This window comes from Ostrea edulis, chromosome 7 (genome assembly GCF_947568905.1).
Source record: "Ostrea edulis chromosome 7, xbOstEdul1.1, whole genome shotgun sequence".
NCBI lineage: Eukaryota > Metazoa > Mollusca > Bivalvia > Ostreida > Ostreidae > Ostrea > Ostrea edulis.
In genome coordinates, this window is record NC_079170.1 from 67,529,430 (window position 1) to 67,550,274 (window position 20,845).

General features: G+C 36.2%; 1 protein-coding gene across 1 annotated transcript; it reads right to left on the bottom strand.

Annotated features, from left to right (window-relative positions):
- Nucleotides 1-931: 931 nt before the first annotated feature.
- On the bottom strand, nucleotides 932-20,845 carry LOC125654995 (mediator of DNA damage checkpoint protein 1-like). The gene is made up of 6 exons (XM_056145151.1): nucleotides 20,774-20,845; nucleotides 15,942-16,065; nucleotides 11,961-12,172; nucleotides 9,761-9,899; nucleotides 7,442-8,614; nucleotides 932-5,802 (listed from the first exon to the last, which is right to left on the bottom strand). The coding sequence occupies exons 2-6, from the start codon at nucleotides 16,018-16,020 to the stop codon at nucleotides 4,457-4,459; spliced, it is 2,949 nt and encodes a 982-aa protein (XP_056001126.1). The 5' UTR covers nucleotides 16,021-16,065; nucleotides 20,774-20,845; the 3' UTR covers nucleotides 932-4,456.

Sequence of the window (20,845 nt, forward strand, 5' to 3'; positions counted from 1 at the left end):
TAATTCACCGAGTCCACACAAACATTCTCAATGCTCTTCATACAATACAAATCAACACATGTTACATCCATATTATCATTTTATTGTGTAAAAAGGCAAATTATTCATTTACTGAAAATACATGTACAAAATAAAAATGTTAATACTAAAACATTTGATTCATAAAATCAAACAGAATTTCAATATGATGGAAAAATTAACATATGATCACCACAATTGAATTGCACAACTAGGTACATTAAATGTCACTGATTTCATCAAACAATACTAAAACGTATTCAATTGCACATTTAGTACACAAGGAATCAAATTTCAGTCAATATATGTATAGAAAATACCACCAGCATCTATACTGACATAGTGTGAAACCAGGAAATTTTAGCTCAGCATTTTTTTCTTTCATCCTGTAAACCAACTTTTATTCGCCTGCGAGAAAGTTTTGCGAGATTAGCAAGAACCCCATCGTCGCAAATATTTCTCGTCACGAACCAGATCTTGAATGTTTTGTCATCTGTAATGAAAAACGCTCTATCGTGAAAATTACTCCCCACGAACAAGTTTCCCACAGATGAACCGCGAAATAACGTAGTTGCAAATAAAAGTTGCTTTACAGTATATAAATAGGAGGAACATTAGAGTCACTTACAGTTTCCCCGGTTCAGAAATCCCCCCCCCCCCCCCCCCCCCCCCCCCCCCCCCCCCCCCGATACAAAAAATCTCTCACAAGTTTATATGGCACCATCAGTCACATTATAATGTATACATTCAATATTAAACATTATAATGTATACATTCAATATTAAACATTATAATGTATACATTCAATATTAAACATTATAATGTATACATTCAATATTAAACATTATAATGTATACATTCAATATTAAACATTATAATGTCAATATTAAACATTATTAATTGACAATAATTGTTTTATAATATGATCGAATGATTCAAAACTCATCTTCATTTTATTCAAAACATTCAACGAAAGTGACAAAGACAACACAATCAGTGTTGATTTTCCTCTTTAAATTTTGCCTGACCTGGTTTGTCTGCAAGACCTAGTATCAGAACGTCACTCGGCCTTTTCCGTTTTATCTCGACTTGATGGAAAAGACTGAGCTATGTTGCCAATCAAAGACATACATGTAGTCGAAAGAGATAGACACAAGTTTTCATTGGACAACCACTAAAATAATAACCCTTTGTATAAATTTTAAAATTCCCAATGACTTCTGGCCTCATGTTGGAAAAATCAAATATTAATTACATTTACCTCGAGGGCGCCAGGGTGAATGTAAAGTCATACGTTTCTAGTTTGTTGGACTTCAGCCAATCAGAGAGCTGGGAATTATACGATCATAAAATAAAGTGATATAATAAAGCTTGTAATAACTAATGATCTAAAAAAATAAAGTAAAGAGGCATGTATTTTATCTGTTAAACAACCTTTGTTCAAAAATATTTTCACTTCCAAGGAATGCATGGGTCCCCCGAGAGAGTTTATCTTTTACACAAATTGGAATGCAAGTAATTTTAAAAAATCTTAAACATAAATAAAAAAGAAAAATAATATATGAAATAGATTCTACAAGACGATCCCGCATCTTGATACATACATGTAGCTCTGTACTATAAATAGAATATTGGAATACTGCAACTGCAACATGACCTAATGAAGTTTGTATTTATTGAAAAGTTGTCTTCCCTTACAGACGCAAGTTTTGTAGTGATCAAAAAACAAAACAACAAAAAAACAAAAAAAATGGAATCCATGGTTTTGTGCAACAAAAATCATACTTCCATCAGGAAATCCAATAAGCATAAAACAAAAATTTGATGTTTTGCTTTCAAACACACCTTTTAGCATTCAACACAATGGTGAGTGAATGAAACAGAAAAACACAATGGGTGACCATGAAAGCTTACTAAAGCTTACAGCTAAGGTGAGCTAAACCTACAGTTCAAATGAGATATAAGCTTAAGAGCTCCGGTAAGCTAAGCTTACAGTTCAAGTTAGCTATAAGAAAGCTTAGAACTCAGGTAAGCTAAACTTACAGTTCAAGTGAGCTACAAGCTTAGAACTCAGGTAAGCTAGGCTTACAGTTCAAGTGAGCTACAAGCTTAGAACTCAAGTAAGCTAATAAGGGCAATCAAACAAACCTCAAACTCACAATAATTTCAAAAAGTAATTATATAATTAGAGTTCACTTGTAGAGTCCACCAATATCTCATATTTTTTAATGGCCTCCCCTAAGAATTTGCCTCTCAAAATACAGCTACTTGTAAGTAATACATGTACATATTGTTTTCTAAAACCCATACTTTAAATGCACCAGATCTAACAATCCTATTAATTCTACTTATTACAAATCTAACCATTAATTTATTTGAAAATAATTGATACACCATGAATTCAATTTATAAAACACTTGAACATCACATCTGAACGAGAATATCTCAAGTACAACATTGCATGTGCATTAAAGCTTGGAAGTTTCTAGATTATAGCTAACAAAACACCACACCAAAAAGTGTGAATAAGATGTATGGCATTCTTGTAGCACTTTAGTGAACTATGTATATTTCATGTAAATCTAAATCATTCTGTAATAATGTTTATAGAGAAATTCACAATAAGTTAAAATTCACAGGGAAAGTGGCCGAATTTACTCTAAAAACTCACCTACAGCACATTAATAATGAAGCACAAGATTTAAAGTGGCACTTATTTTATCTCCTAAAACAGAAAAATACTGGAAGTAAACAATTAATTGATGTTAACTTAATTGTCCTTAGAGCAAATTATCCATTTCACTAGACTCGGAATTAGAAGGTCGATGATGGATATTTCACTAGACTCGGAATTAGGATGTCGATGATGGATATTTCACTAGACTCGGAATTAGAACGTCAATGATGGATATTTCACTAGACTCGGAATTAGAACGTCAATGATGGATATTTCACTAGACTCGGAATTAGAACGTCAATGATGGATATTTCACTAGACTGACGGAATTAGAACGTCAATGATGGATATTTCACTAGACTGACGGAATTAGAACGTCAATGATGGATATTTCACTCGACTCGGAATTAGAACGTCAATGATGGATATTTCACTAGACTCGGAATTAGAACGTCAATGATGGATATTTCACTAGACTTGGAATTAGAATGTCCCTATACTGTGTACTATATCTCACCTCAAACTTTATAAAAATCTTAAAATATTTAGATGCACCCGATATCTGATCAACAGATTGCTGAACACATGGTGAGAGAGTGATGGCCATACCCAAAACTCGGGAATTTTTTTTCGATAGATTTCTTTTTCAGAATTGGGTCTAATTCTTAAATATATCAATAATTAAGCTTTTAACGGCAATTTATATTTGTCACTAATTAAAAGGACAACATACAGAAGATCTCATTTTTACGAACACTATTTTTAAAATTGCAAATTTGATCGGCTCGCAAAATTAACCAGATTTACGGTATATAGTAACAGCCACACTTCTTTACACGTGTACTAGGGATTCATATAATGTAATTTTACATAGTGCAAGAAAAAATACCATTCCTCTGAATCCGAGCAGCAGAGAGTAAACAGAATTTCTTTACATGTGAATGATGACGTATCTTTCATTGCCCATTCAGAAATCAAATTTCAACACTGTATGCATGTCATTTTGCATATGATAAACAATATATGTATATAAAAAGTGATAAATTAAATATGATAGATTATAATGATACATTATAATTGCTCAGTTACATTATAAAATTTTGAAACTGTACAAGAAATCCCTGTCCGGTTTCTGTGTCTTCAGAAAATGAAATTCACAATTTCCAAGTCAAAGTTTATATATATATATGATATAGGTACGAATTACCGCTACACGATGCAGGTACGAATTACTGCTACATGATGCATGGACGTAGAATGATATATGTACAATGATAGCAGACTGATGTCCATAAAAAATGTGTAGGAAAGCGGTTATTTCAGAAGTAGGATGTAAATGTGCTGCTCTAGATAAGTCGTGAATGTAAAATGAAGCATAAGAAATAAAATGCACAAAATTAATAAGTAAGGTAACAACTAAAGGAATTATATACAATCTACCCTACAACGCCTTCTCCGACATCATTTACTACATGGACAACATCTTCCCACACAAAATATATATACATATGCACAGGCAAATGTGTCTCACGTGAATTTCACATGGACAGCGATTCGCATGAAATTCATGCGAGTCACATTTGCCAGTGTACTGTGTCAATCTTCAATTTGTTCATTAATTAATTTGTGTTAGCACAAACGAAGATCAGGTTTACAACATGAACCTGCCTAAAGCACAAATATCTGACCCATTTTTATATCAAATGATTAGATGTGGGAACACCTCTGTTGCTATGGATACCACTACAGTTGCTATGACAGTTATACGACACTCTCATTCCCTGCAGCGTTGTGCTGCGCCTGCTGAAGCTGGTTTTGCTGTTCCGATAGCCGCATCAGTACGTCCCAGGAGGAATTATGGGATAGCTCACTGCCAACCGACGGACTAGGCTGAGCGATTGGGCCTGAGGAAGGAGGGTTGACAACAAGGGGTACCCCCGAGGCAGTCTGTGGCCCAGGGGGTGACACAAACGGATGCACAGGATGACCCTGCTGAGGTGGTAACATGACTATGTGAGCTCCCAGGTGGTGCCCATTCTGGGTTACCGTGCCCCCCGGGTACACCACCTGATGTGTGGGGACATTGTTTGTAAACACAGAGCTCGCTACAGACCCAGTCTCCAGGGCCTCCCCACTATTCTGTTTGTCTGTCAACTCACATAACATGTCCCAGTTTGATTTTCTAGGACCAGCCTGAGGCGCCGTCTGTGGTGGTAGTTGACCTACAGATGGCATTCCATGCTGAGGTGGTGCCACGGTGTAAGCACTCTGACCATTCACAACATAGGGACCCTGGGCAGACACCACACCAGGAGGTGGAGGTTGGTGGGGCAAGGTTGTGTACCCTGGTGGAAGACCGTACGGAACCACATAAGGCTGTCCCTGTGGTCCCATGGGATACATCACCATCCCTGGGGGTGGGGCAGGCATTTCTTGCGCTGCCTCCTCCTCTTTTTCAGATTTCCCCTGTGATTTTGATTTTTTCCTCTGAGATTTGACAGGTGCCTCCGTTTCAGACTGGGCTGTGGAATGGGATTTCCGCGGCTTTGGTTTGGGTTTGGGCTTTGGTTTGTCCGAGGTCTCCTTAAGTGATTCCCGACTCTTTGACTTTTCACGCTTGTTATTTTTCAGTTCATCACCAGTGTCCGAGTCATCGGCACGAGATTTACTGCGACTTCTATGTTTTCTGTTGGTCGTTTGTGTTCCTGTTGCAGACAGGCTTTTTGAGCGGCGCTTTCTCTGCACCACCCTCTTGGAGTGCACCACCACGGACTGGTCCTCTCCGGTCTGTGTTGCTGTCTCTCTTAATGTCTGTGTTGCTCGAGTTGCTTTTTCGCCCCGCCTACCACTAGAATTTAAGTCTCCCAGCGATTTAAACATCCTACTGTTATCACGACGCGATATCGGCTCCACGTAACCGTCGTCGTAATCGTCGTCGTAATCTACTTGGGAATGTCCTCTCGATCTTCGGTAATAGTCAATGTCGTCATGAGCAAAGGTGGACCCCGAGACTACGGACTCGGTAAACGATCCCCTTCTCCGTCGTCGACTGTACAGAGATGAGCGGGAGGCATATAATGACTGACGGGAGGTGGTCCTCTGGAGGGCTGCAAGATAAGGAGTACGTGAAACCATTTTATTTAAACAGCGAGTCTACCCTACAAATGATCAGAAATAATTTTCCTTTTTACATTTCTCATTATATCTGTAAACCATTTCTAAATCATGAAGAATAAGTTCAAAGCATTTGTAAATAGCTAAAATTTTACAATTTTGTTAGGAAGTAATTTCGTGGATTGTTGGGATTTTACAGTTTTGTTAGGAAATAATTTCGTGGATTATTGGAATTTTACAGTTTTGTTAGGAAGTAATTTCGTGGATTGTTGAGATTTTACAGTTTTGTTAGGTAATTTCGTGAATTGTTGAGATTTTACAATTTCGTAGATTGTTGAGATTTTACAATTTTGTGGATTGTTGGGATTTTACAGTTTTGTTTGGAAGTAATTTTGTGGATATAATTTCTGTACATAGAATAGTCATATTTTGACGTATTTTCTTGAGATTTTGAATTCGTGCAATATTGGTATGAACATAAATTCTACAGAAATTAAAGAGCCCAAAAATAATACCTTAAAGTTTCTTCATGGATCATTGGATGTGGGTGGAGCTAATCTATGGTCATTCTTATCTACCTGGAATCTACCTGGCCTAAAGATCAGGGTGCTATGTATATTTGATATACACTGGCAATAACCATCTGTGGAGTGTGTATAATGAGCTGACACACAGTCTAGACCCCCCCCCCCCTTTAATTGTGGACAGGCCAATGCTATCAAAACTCTGGTATATTGGGCTTTCTCAAGATCTAAAGAATGCTGGTAATTTTTGGCCATTATTGTTATCTAAACACATCTCTTGAGTACTTACAGACCACAGTCTCTGCAGGTGTCACTCCACCCAAGATCCATTGTTAAATGTTTGATTGACAGGCGGCTTACCATTGATCCCCATACAGGTAAACTTTGGGGGTGTTAACTTAAAATTGGGTCTTTATAACCTCCTCATCTCCATAAAGTATTAATACTACACTACTATTGATGGGGAAAGTACTTTAAAACAAGAAACCTCAGGGGCCCCATAGTATGACCTTGACCTTGACGTGATGTCAATCATTGACAGTCACCCACTTTTAAACTGATTATCAGCAGGTTAACAAATGTCATGTCACAAAAACTGTTGAATGGAAGGATTGACAGATGGATGAACAAATCCGTCCCATCTGTCTGTCTATCCAGATATAACAACAGGGGTGGGCAGACAGAATGGTAAGACGTACTGTATACACAATAGTGTCTCCAATTTCTGATCAAGTATTCTTATAGCACGACTTTAACAGAGAAACATTAACACTCTGATTAATGTATTAATCCTCAACACTCACGCCTGATTCAGAAACATTAACAGATTCTGTTTTTAGAATCTTCATCACTCATGCCTGATAGAGAAACATTAACAGATTTTGTAATAATCTTCATCACTCATGCCTGACAGAGAAACATTAACAGATTTTGTTTTTAGAATCTTCCTCACTCACGCCTGATAGAGAAACATTAACAGATTTTGTTTTTAGAATCTTCCTCACTCACGCCTGATAGAGAAACATTAACAGATTTTGTTTTTAGAATCTTCATCACTCATGCCTGATAGAGAAACATTAACAGATTTGTAATAATCTTCATCACTCACGCCTGATAGACTCCTCATCGTCATCTCTCATCATGCTGGTTGGAGTGGTTGGTCGAGAATCCGTGCTCCTGTTTCTGCGATGTCCGAATCCTTTTGTTGTCGGTTTCGGTGATCTATTTGACCGCTTACTTCCTCTCAGACCGTCTTCCGTCTTTTGGAACCGACCTTCACTGCGTATTGACCGAGGGCTGTCTGGGGCCTTCTGTAACTCCCGCACAGCCTTGCCCTTGTTGTTTTTATTTTTCATTTTCTCCTGCCCTCTGTTCGGACACAGTGTGTGCTGCGTGTTTGGTTTACTGTTAACTGGTGCTTCTCTGCCTTTGGCTGGTGCTCCCTCCTTTGATGACTGACTGTCGCTTCCGCTGGCCCCACGACTTTGGTTCAAATTATCTGTGTCGTCCCCACTTCGATCCAACTCATCCGACGTGAAAGACTCGGGCCTGGTTGCTCTCCGGAAACTCTCCATTTTCTTGCGTTTTTCAGCAAGAGTCAACTCTTTATTACTGGGCACCATTGGAAGTGGTTTCCCCCGATTGTCAGCAGATGGCGCTTTTCCCCGACTGTCTAAGGAAGAATTTGATTCTCCTGGTGTCTGGTTTCCAAATGAAGAACCGGATAAACGATTTCTCCGGTCTTCGGCATCTCTCTCGTTCTCTTGTCTCGACTTCTGAAATTTCACATTCCCCTGTAGTGCACTAAGGAACGGAGATTTCGGTGGCTTGGGGTCTCCATCCATCACATCGTAGGGATCTTCCTCCTCGTGTTCGTACGCGACATTCTTTTGTGACCGGCTGGAGTTACTCGACTCGGTGTGGTCACTTCTGGCCACCTGTCCCCGGGATCTAACGTCGAGCGTCTGCGGCCGCCTCCCACCTCCACTCTCAACGCTCCCGTCCACCGACATCTCCCTTTCCGGGGACAGAAGCTTCGTCTTCGCTCTGGGTGACGACTCATAATTATTTGAAATCCCAATCTGACCTTCCAAGGTTTCTAACGGTACCTTGTTGTTGGAGCTGCTGTACATGGCCAAACGTTGGAGTTTCTGTGCACGTCTGTAACAGCAGGCAATGACGATTGCCCCGACAACCAGAAAGAAAAAAATACCGCCTACAACGCCCGCCACAAGTCCGGCTGCTACCGGCTGAGACTCAGTGGAATCTGGTGAAATAGGCTCTGGAAATAGAAAGATATCGAAAATGATCTAGAACAAAGCTAACAGGCACAGTGACTATATATAGAATTTAGTAATTAGTGCAGTTTGGGGACGATTAAAAATAAAGACATTGATTAATAACATACAAAACTCTGGCAATGAAAGTCAAACTGTGAAAAACTTGATCATTCATGTGCACTGTACGTAGAGGAGAGCAACTCGCACACTCATTCCTTTTTTATTTTGTCATCATTATAAACATTGATCCTCATTATAAAGATTAATCCTTTCACTTTGGAGTTCTGAATGACAATGCAAACCTAAACTTTGTTGCAAACCTCATTAACTAATAATCTTTTGACATTAGGACTTATTTTGTTTTGGGTGATGGAGATCTCTGACATTAGGACTTACTTTGTTTTGAGTGATGGAGATCTCTGACAGTAGGACTTACTTTGTTTCGGGTAATGGGGATCTCTGACAGTAGGACTTACTTTGTTTTGAGTGATGGAGATCTCCGACTTACTTTGTTTTGAGTGATGGAGATCTCCGACTTACTTTGTTTTGAGTGATGAAGATCTCTGACTTACTTTGTTTCGGGTGATGGAGATCTCTGACATTAGGACTTACTTTGTTTTGAGTGATGGAGATCTCCGACTTACTTTGTTTTGAGTGATGGAGATCTCCGACTTACTTTGTTTTGAGTGATGGAGATCTCTGACTTACTTTGTTTTGGTTGATGGAAATCTCTGACTTACTTTGTTTTGAGTGATGGAGATCTCTGACTTACTTTCTTTCGGGTGATGGAGATCTCTGACATTAGGACTTACTTTGTGTTGGGTGATGGAGATCTTTGACATTAGGACTTACTTTGTGTTGGGTGATGGAGATCTTTGACTTACTTTGTTTTGGGTGATGGAGATCTCTGACTTACTATGTTTTGAGTGATGGAGATCTCTGACTTACTTTGTTTCGGGTGATGGAGATCTCTGACTTATTTTGTTTTGGGTGATGGAGATCTCTGACTTACTTTGTTTCCGGTGATGGAGATCTCTGACTTATTTTGTTTTGGTTGATGGAGATCTCTGACTTACTTTGTTTCGGGTGATGGAGATCTCTGACTTACTTTGTTTTGGGTGATGGAGGTCTTTGACATTAGGACTTACTTTGTTTCGGGGTGATGGAGATCTCAAAGGAGTACTGTAAGGCTGTGGGATTAGTTTTCTTCAGATCAACGATCACCTGGGTCCCGTAAATCGGTAGTGTTACTGACGATGATGGATAGTTGTCACATGTGTAAATATGCTGAAATATACAAAGAAATAAACATTGTACATATGTGTACATCTACAGAAATATACATTGTACATATGTGTACATCTACAGAAATATACATTGTACATCTACAGAAATAAACATTGTACATATGTCTAATCTACAGAAATAAACATTGTACATATATGTACATCTACAGAAATAAACATTGTACATATATGTACATCTACAGAAATAAACATTGTACATCTACAGAAATATACATTGTACATCTACAAAAATAAACATTGTGCATATGTGTACATCTACAGAAATATACATTGTACATATATGTGTACATTTACAGAAATATACATTGTACATATAAGTGTACATCTACAGAAATAAACATTGTACATATATGTACATCTAAAGAAATATACATTGTACATATATGTGTACATTTACAGAAATATACATTGTACATATATGTGTACATTTACAGAAATATACATTGTACATATGTGTACATCTACAGAAATATACATTGTACATCTACAAAAATATACATTGTGCATATGTGTACATCTACAGAAATATACATTGTACATATGTGTACATCTACAGAAATATACATTGTACATCTACAGAAATAAACATTGTGCATATGTGTACATCTACAGAAACATACATTGTACACGTGTACATCTACAGAAATATACATTGTACATCTACAGAAATATACATTGTACATTTACAGAAATAAACATTGTACATCTACAGAAATAAACATTGTATATATGTGTATATCTACAGAAATATACATTGTACATCTACAGAAATATACATTGTACATATGTGTACATCTACAGAAATATACATTGTACATCTACAGAAATATACATTGTACATCTACAGAAATATACATTGTGCATATGTGTACATCTACAGAAATAAACATTGTACATCTACAGAAATATACATTGTACATGTGTGTACATTACAGAAATAAACATTGTACATATGTGTACATCTACAGAAATAAACATTGTACATCTACAGAAATATATATTGTACATCTACAGAAATAAACATTGTACACATGTGTACATCTACAGAAATATACAGGTAGTTCAATTAAGTGGAATAGACAGTTTTTCGAAAAATAATAAATAATAATTGAACATTTAACTTTCTCATCAAAATAAACTATCTTTGTGAAGTAAGCACGAGTTTTCACATGAGGATGTATAAATATCGAATTTCTAACCACTATAGGCCACCGACGCCACTATATAGAATTTCTAACCACTAGGCCATCGACGCCACTATATAGAATTTCTAACCACTAGGCCACTGACGCCACTATATAGAATTTCTTACCACTAGGCCACCGACGCCACTATATAGAATTTCTTACCACTAGGCCACCGACGCCACTATATAGAATTTCTTACCACTAGGCCACCAACGCCACTATATCAAATTTCTATGATATTTTTATGGTCAAAACTTAAGTGGATGTGAATATTCAAAAATACTGAAGCATAGAATTATTAGATATACTTAAAATAAAAATGAATCCAAACTTTGACTTGCCCAGGCGATCACATGACAAACATTATTACTAATCCCTATGTTGTTTGGTTGTATATAGCATGTTTTATTTCCTGTTCAAGTAATTGTTCACTGGAGACATCACCATTGCCAGTGAAGGGCTGCAAAATTTAGGCCTACACTTGGTGCATACGGCCTTTGAACAGGGAGGGATCTTAATCATACCACATAAACCTGCTGTGACACGGGGCATCAGTTTTTGGTGTCTCATCCAAAGGATCGCCCCATTTAATCGCCTCTTATGACAAGCAAGGGGTACTGAGGACCTATTCTAACCTGGATGCCAATGGGAACCCGGAAGAGGTTTGCACTCAAGGTATAACAAAGGACGATTATATACGGATGACAGACAAACTTCAGTCAGAAAAGATCACCTGAGTTTTCCATAACCGTGATCTAAACTAAAGCGTAGAGTGACTAGTATGTGATTGAGACATTATACCTACATTAGATAAAGCATAAAGTGACTATGTGATTGAGAGACATATTACTTACATTAGATAAAGCGTAGAGAGACAGTGTGACAGAACAGTCCCGGAAATTGATGAATCGGACATTAACCTGGAGGTCGTTGCCCTCGGTCATCACGGTTATCTTGCACTGAACACCAATTGGCTTTGGACTGACCATTCCTCCGGCCTTAATGATGACCGTCTCATCCAGACTGATGGACACTGGGTTAAGGGAACAATTGTCTTCCAGCTGGTCTGCAGCACAGAAGCATTGGACGAATATAAAAATGAAACACTTGTACTTAGGACTAACACCACAAATATCTACACCTATAGTTTAACAAGAGAGATGCTTGTAAAACAAATATGGCCCCCATGGTGCAAAATTGAAAAGGGTTATACACATGCATAATTTAATTGATAGTAATACATATCACCAATTTGAAATATTGAGCAGACAATATCTTCCTATGTTAGGAGTGGATTGACCATGTGACCTAAAAATCAATACTATAGTGGTCATCTACTCCTTATGCTGTAGCAGAGTACTAAGTTTGGTGTCAATCAAGCAAATAATTCTCAAAATATAGGAAACAATATATCACTATGTCCAGTTTAACCATTGACCTTTGACCATGTGACCTCAAAATCAATAGAGGTCATCTTCTCCTGAAGATGTACCAGTGTACCAAGTTTGATGTAACTAGCCCCACTCAAGATAAAATTAATTAACTCAGTATTAGGTTACGTTTACAGAGGGATGTCCAGCAAAGGGTTCTCGAGATATTGAGCGGATGTCCAGTAGTGTGGCATTCACCATCAAATAGTCATATTTTGAACTATGATAAATGCAGTTCAAATTTAACACTGATTTTCTTTCAGAATTAACACTGATTTAATTGAACTGTGATAAATTTAATTCAGAATTAACGCTGATTTAATTAAACTATGATAGATTTAATTCAGAATTACTGTGGATTTACAGTAAGTGTGAACGAGACATATCGGCAAGTACATGACGTGCTTCAGATAGTTCATTGGAAAGTCCCCGAGTGATTTTAAAGAGCGCTTTTGATAGGTCGGTTAAATCATAGGTAGGCGGTCCCAAGTATTTGGCATTATATTATCTCGTGCCTAACAAGTGTAAGTTTCAATATTTGATTTCAGTGTAAATTGCACCGTACGCAGCGTGAGATTCAATATCGGTTTGAGACAACGGAGATTTGAGATTACGTTAATAAAATGTCTTGTAAAGTTTATCTTATATATACTAGATATCTGCATGTATAAAAGTGATGGGATATCTTATAAAGAACAAAATATAAGATGTCTTATAAAAGATACAATTAAGATATCTCGTAAACTTTAGAAGATATAACTTTTATCAGATACCTTATAAATTTTATCTTTTAAACAGGAATAACCGTGTTACACTTATAATCTATCGCAGGTATGGGAGGGGGAATACAGGGTGAAAAAGGTGAGCTCCGACATGTAAAGAAAAGGCAGGATAGCAATATCCTAGAATTCAAATAGTGCTGAATATTGAAAAGAAAAGGACGGGATCGAAAATGCTGCAGGAAAAGGCAGGATCCGCAGTTGCCTCTATATCCCAATAAAAATTGAAAGGTTACTCCCTTAAATTCCTGTAGATACTTGTCAGTTTTAAGTGATCAGAAATTTCAGTACGTTTCTATAGGCGATTTTGTCCGTTTAAGAACAATGCTTTTGTTTTGTTGTCTCTTTCACATTCGCAGTTTCCAAATCGTTATTTTAAAATAAATCTCTCAGAGGATATTTTCGAAATCTTGCAAAGCATTGGAAAAGAACGATGTCGGAAAAATTTCTAAATTCAAATAGTTAGGGGGAAGAGGGGGTAAAAACTCGTAAGTTTCTGTCATCCGACATCGATTACACGTTAGTGGGAAAAAAAGACAACTGACTTTAAAACCACATAATAATACATTTTAATAAACGTTTAATAGTTTCAATGTACACTTTCATTTGTTTTACTTGTTAATCGATTAGTTTCAACATACTTCATATTTAGTTGGGGGGGGGGGGGGTGTCTTGGTGAGAACTATGCGAACTCAGTTTTCTCTAACATATTGAACATTTGATCTCGCCCCTAAAATAATTTGTCAGATTAAGTAATAGATCAATAGATATTCTACTTCGAGAAAACATTTATTTTCAACACATGGCATGCTTTGATGTCTTTTACTGTTATATATACCCACATTTTCGTAAGAAATTCGGAAGTAACCATCACTAGATACTGTTAATTGAATGAACAACGGCAAGTTCTGTGAATTCTAGCAAAAACTAAATTCCCCAAACCACCCCTCTCCTGTACATGTAACACATTATTAAAGAAATTCAGCATTTCGTTAGCATTCTATAACGTCATAATAAACCACAGCAAAGGTCGATTGTTAATGTTGCGATACTGGCGTACCTTTGAACCTATATCACTGGTCCACCCCTAACTGTATGTCCATAGGAGTTTGAAATTTTATCAATAAAGTTAATAAAATGTACTTGATTGACCAAGCCTTGAGCTATGGTCAATCAAGTACATTTTATTAACTTTATTGATAAAATTTCAAGTTCCTATGATATGTCCATGATTGCGATTACCCGTTGTACGAACGCGACACTCGCTTCGTCAATATATATATATATATATATATATATATACATGATATATATATATATATATATAAAGTCTCTTTTTTGGAAGTAAAATACAGAAAAAACTCTAAACACTTTGTTCAAATATTTCAACCGTGTTACCGGTCTTCTTCACAAAAACACGACTGAAGAAGACCGGTAACCCGGTCGAAATATTTCAACAAAGCGTTTAGAGTTTCTCTCTCTCTCTCTCTCTCTCTCTCTCTCTCTCTCTCTATATATATATATATATATATATATAACTGACTCGGCCTAAATTGCAATAAAATCAGTAGCAAAGAAATTTTCAACACTTCGTTTGTGTTCAGACCACAGGGGCTCGTCACGAATTGACCCTCTCTATTCTATATTTACATTTATTTGTAAATATAGAATAGACGATGTCAAATTTTAAAAAGACACATATTTCGTGACGAGTCCCCGTGTTCAGACGAAATATGCTTCTCTTGGATTTTCTTTGCAGTTTCTTGAAAGTAATTTCCCTATAAATTTCTCGCAGTTCTACAAATTAAAGACACCTTTGTTACATTGTCAGGGGTACAAATATTTCTTCTTAATCAATTTTGTCTGATTTCTCTATTAATATACACTTGATTTCTTTTTAATTTCATACTCGATTAACAAAAGTACATCCGGTGTGAGCTTCGTTGGCGACATTTTCGGTGCAAGAGTTCCCATGATTGACAATTTTATAATGTGGCCTTTGCGACGCCTAATTTCTTACTGATTTTACCATAAAATAAACCCTCGGCATGTAATTTTAAAATCAATGTCATTGTTTTAGTTGGTATTGGTTTTCCCTTTTCGCAGTCTCTTCCATCGTGCTAAAAGATCATGTAATGACACGCTAGTGTAAAGACACGTGTGACCATCTAAAATTATTTTTATTCCCGCCCCTTTAAATATTGGTCCAATCGCAGTGATTGTTCTTTCCTTGATGCGTCAACATTGACAGATTTGTTTTGAAACCAACTATCCGAGACCTCGAATGAACTTGAGAAGCTGAGTCGTTCACACTTACTGTAAATTCACAGTAACGCTGATTTAATTAAACTATGATAAATTTAATTCAGAATTAACACTGACTTAATTGAACTATGATAAATTTAATTCAGAATTAACACTAATTTAATTGAAATATGATAAATGCAATTCAGAATTAACGCTGGTTTAATTGAACTATATAATGATAAATTTAATTCAGAATTTTGAACGCTGATTTAATTGAACTGTGAATTTAATTCAGAATTAACGCTGATTTAATTGAACTGTGAATTTAATTCTGAATTAACGCTGATTTAATTGACATTCAGTGAACTTGTATACTTACAATTCCGTGTTCGCTGTTGTAAAGAAAACTGTGGTTGCCATAGCAACAGAAGACAGGTCAACAGCAGAAAGGTCGTCATGTTGCTCTTCAATTACGGCATTGTATCTAAGTCGTCTTTCAATCTCTGAAATGAATCATTACCATATCATGTCTGATTACACTCATCTCAAACAAGCTTACTATATCGCATGATTTCATTAAACAAGCTTACTATATCACATGATTTCATTAAACAAGCTTACTATATCACATGATTTCATTAAACAAGCTTACTATATCACATGATTTCATTAAACAAGCTTACTATCGAATGATTTCATTAAACAAGCTTACTATATCGCATGATTTCATTAAACAAGCTTACTATATCGCATGATTTCATTAAACAAGCTTACTATATCGCATGATTTCATTAAACAAGCTTACTATATCGCATGATTTCATTAAACAAGCTTACTATATCGCATGATTTCATTAAACAAGCTTACTATATCACATGATTTCATTAAACAAGCTTACTATATCACATGATTTCATTATAACAAGCTTACTATATCACATGATTTCATTATAACAAGCTTACTATATCACATGATTTCATTATAACAAGCTTACTATATCGCATGATTTCATTAAACAAGCTTACTATATCACATGATTTCATTATAACAAGCTTACTATATTCACATGATTTCATTATAACAAGCTTACTATATCACATGATTTCATTATAACAAGCTTACTATATCGCATGATTTCATTAAACAAGCTTACTATATCGCATGATTTCATTAAACAAGCTTACTATATCGCATGATTTCATTAAACAAGCTTACTATATCGCATGATTTCATTAAACAAGCTTACTATATCGCATGATTTCATTAAACAAGCTTACTATATCACATGATTTCATTAAACAAGCTTACTATATCACATGATTTCATTATAACAAGCTTACTATATCACATGATTTCATTATAACAAGCTTACTATATCACATGATTTCATTATAACAAGCTTACTATATCGCATGATTTCATTAAACAAGCTTACTATATCGCATGATTTCATTAAACAAGCTTACTATATCGCATGATTTCATTAAACATGCTTACTACCGCATGATTTCAAACATGCTTATACTATCGCATGTTCTCAAACATTTGTTTCAAGGTTCCATGCATACTAGGGCTGCAACAGGTACCCGAAATAATTGAAAACCGGGGGTTGTGTTGTTCGGGTCGGGTTCGGTTCCATTTTACCGTATTTCAGTTCGGGTTTGGTTTTTAAAATAGAATCATTATTACAAATCCGTTGAAACGAAATGTCATCAAAATCCTCAAAGGTGGCTGTATTTTGATCAATTGTCAAATTATGTTATTTTGGACAAAACTATAAACAATGACAGTACATGTAAGATATGTCAAACGCATTGAAAATACACCACAGGAGCAACATCGTCAATGACAAAACATTGAAAACATGGAATGGAAACGAGTAGAAATGACAATGCTGTGTCTAGTACCATGGATGTCGAGTCTAAACCTCAGTCCATGTCCCCGAGTAATTATTGTGACAAAATACAAAGAAGGTTTTTGATTTTAGAATAAGTTATATAGACCCAAACCAAAATACCTGAATCCGAAGTAAAATTTTAGAACCGACCCGACCCGAAATTTTTTGGAACTGTGACAGCCCTAATGCATACAATACAGCTGTACTACACAGTCACTATTGCAATTAAATTTGCCCAAAGCTAGCCCCACTTGAGATATCATTAAAATCACTCATGGCTCGACTGTTAACTAGCCCCACTCGAGATATCATTTAAATCACTCATTGCTGAACTGTTAACTATAGCCCGGGCCCACTCGAGATATCACTAAAATCACTCATTGCTCGACTTTTAAGAAGCCCTACTCAAGATATCATTAAAATCACTCATGGCTCGACTGTTAACTAGCCCCACTCGAGATATCATTAAAATCACTCATTGTTCGACTGTTAAGGTAGACCTATTAACTCTGCCTTAAATGGACTCAATCATGAAAAAATTGCCTTTATAAGATAGATATATATTCCAGTAATAGATAAACATTGAAAAATATATATGTCAACATGCTAATTTCATTGTTATTGCTTCTCAAAAGTAAGAACCCCATCCACATATAATCAGCATTAATGAAAATGTATTCTCCTCCTTATTTTTCTTAATAATCATTATTTTCCCCAAACAAATGGGCTGTAATAAGCAACATAGACTATATACCCATTATTTAATTATATGTAATCATTTATTTTAATAAGTTTGAATAACTATTTTCATAATGTACTCTTTGTGAGCCCACACATGTTAAAAGAAATACTGTTGAAAATGCCATTTGATGTCAATATTAATCTTTTCCTCCAATTTTTATGGACTAAACCTTGAATAAATTGTTTCTAATTTACAGATTATTATCTCAGAAAAAGGATTTGCGTAAGAAAAACATATGTTGACGTATCATTTTAAAAGCTATAAGCTCTATAACAAGTAACCCCCCCCCCCCCCCCCCCCCACAAAATCTTGAATTATACATTATCATATTTTCATACGACATGTGAAATTTGAGTATATTTACAACCTTGGATAATAATTTGAACTATGTTAAACTATAAGTATTATAGATACATGTGGTTTGCAATTAGATTTTTACATTTTATCTGAAAATAAATCATTCTAGAAGAGGGTATGTGAATATAAAACGAAAGTAACAAACTGAATTTTGATAGGTTTGCTATTATGATAATGCATGTGGTGTAATGTGTGTTATATCTTTTATCATGGAATCATTTGCATGTACGTAAATTGGATATACGTGCATGTACACCACTTACGCCAAACTATGCAGATACAATCTCAATAAGGAACTACACTGTAATCGCGTTATACAAATGCCGCCCCAATAATTTTGAGAAAAAAAAGAGAGGGGATGAGGAAAAAATGACAGACGTTCGTTGAAATAAAACAAATTATGTGCAGCCGTTCTTTGAAGCTTGCGTCAATATCTGCAACATTGGAGCAGCGAACACAAGTCAACTACGATATCTGTGGTCACTGGAGCAGCGAAGTGTGGACTTTTATTTTTACACAAGCTTACCATGTATTTGTTCATGATAATTTGGAGTCAACAGCTGCGTAGTTTTGAATTAGCAATTATTACACTCAAGAATTTTTTACTCATATGGAGACGTCACCATTGCCGGTGAATGGCTGCAAAACTTAAGCCTATGCTCGACGCCGACGGTCTTTGAGTAGGGATTTTTAGCATGCCACACCTGCTGTGACACGGGGCCTCTGTTTTTGTTGTCTCATCCGAAGGACCGTCCCATTTAGTCTCCTCTTGCGACAAGCATGGGGTACTGAGGACCTATTTTAACACGGATCCTCACAAAAGAAATAATATTATCATGATGCTGGTGGAAATATGAATTGGCCCCCCTTTCCCATTCGTCTCTTCAACTTTCTGATGCACGCGTAATTCCATATGTTGAACATGGATCAATGTAAAACTTTTACATACATGAATAGTCAATATATCTCACGGACGCCCTCATCCGCCAAAATGTTGTCTGTTCTCCAACTGATTTTTATCTAAAGCTTGAATCATATTTAGCTCCCCCCTTTTTAAATACAAAATTTGACCGCAGCTGAAAAGAACGCCTTGGAAGGAATCAATATCGGACAATCATATTGCCATGTAAAAATCAAACTGATATCTTTTAAAATACCACATTTCGGAAAACGGACGCGTGGTTCCGCATTTACATTTGATTGTGACGTAGGCCGTGTATAGGTCTACTTTAAGTAGCCCCACTCGAGATATCATTAAAATCACTCATTGCTCGACTGTTAACTAGCCCCACTCGAGATATCATTAAAATCACTCATTGCTCGACTGTTAAGTAGCCCCACTCGAGATATCATTAAAATCACTCATTGCTCGACTGTTAATTAGCCCCCACTCGAGATATCATTAAAATCACTCATTGCTCGACTTTTAATGAGCCCCACACGAGAAATCATTAAAATCACTCAGTGTTTGACAGGTAACTACCCCCACTCAAGATATTTCTACCAGACCGGGATCCAGCCGCGGACCCTGAAATCTACCAGACTGGGATCTGACCGCGGACCCTGAAATCTCTACCAGACAGGGATCTGATCTCAAACCCTGTAATTTCCAGTCAGGTGCATTACTGGCTTATCTGGTCGCTGAAAATGTCAATAATCAATCACAAGCCGCACCCTTATAGTACACACTGAGAATATTAACTTAATTCTTAGGTTATTCATAAAAAACACAGGTACAGATTCATGTACGAGATATAATTTAATTACTAGTTCACAACTACAAGGCAAATTAACAACATAATAAAACCTTGTGTTATCCAATTACTTCCTACACACATGTGGGCCATAAATCCTGCCACACACTAGACGTGGTCAAACAGATCTTATAAACTACAGAAGGATAGGATAATTCCATTTTAAAGGATAACGGCATAAAAATTTGTAAACTGAAATATATTTTTTAGAAAAGGTTTAATCAATCACTGAAATATATGTATGCTGTAATCGAGAACAAAAAGGGGACTGCGGAAATTCCCGATATGTCAGACATAAACAGAAAACAGGATAATAAAAACAAATCACTTAACTGAAGAGATTTGAAAGCATGTATTATAATTCAAATTTAACACATTCTCTGAAAATGATTATGTTCTAAATGAAATGTCTAATAAATAAGTAAAACGGTTAGAGTAGTCCTAACAAAATACAACATTACCTGAAAACAAACGATTTTGTTTGAACACACGACGCCATCTTGAAACGCTTTATCTCACCTGGAGAGTCGAAT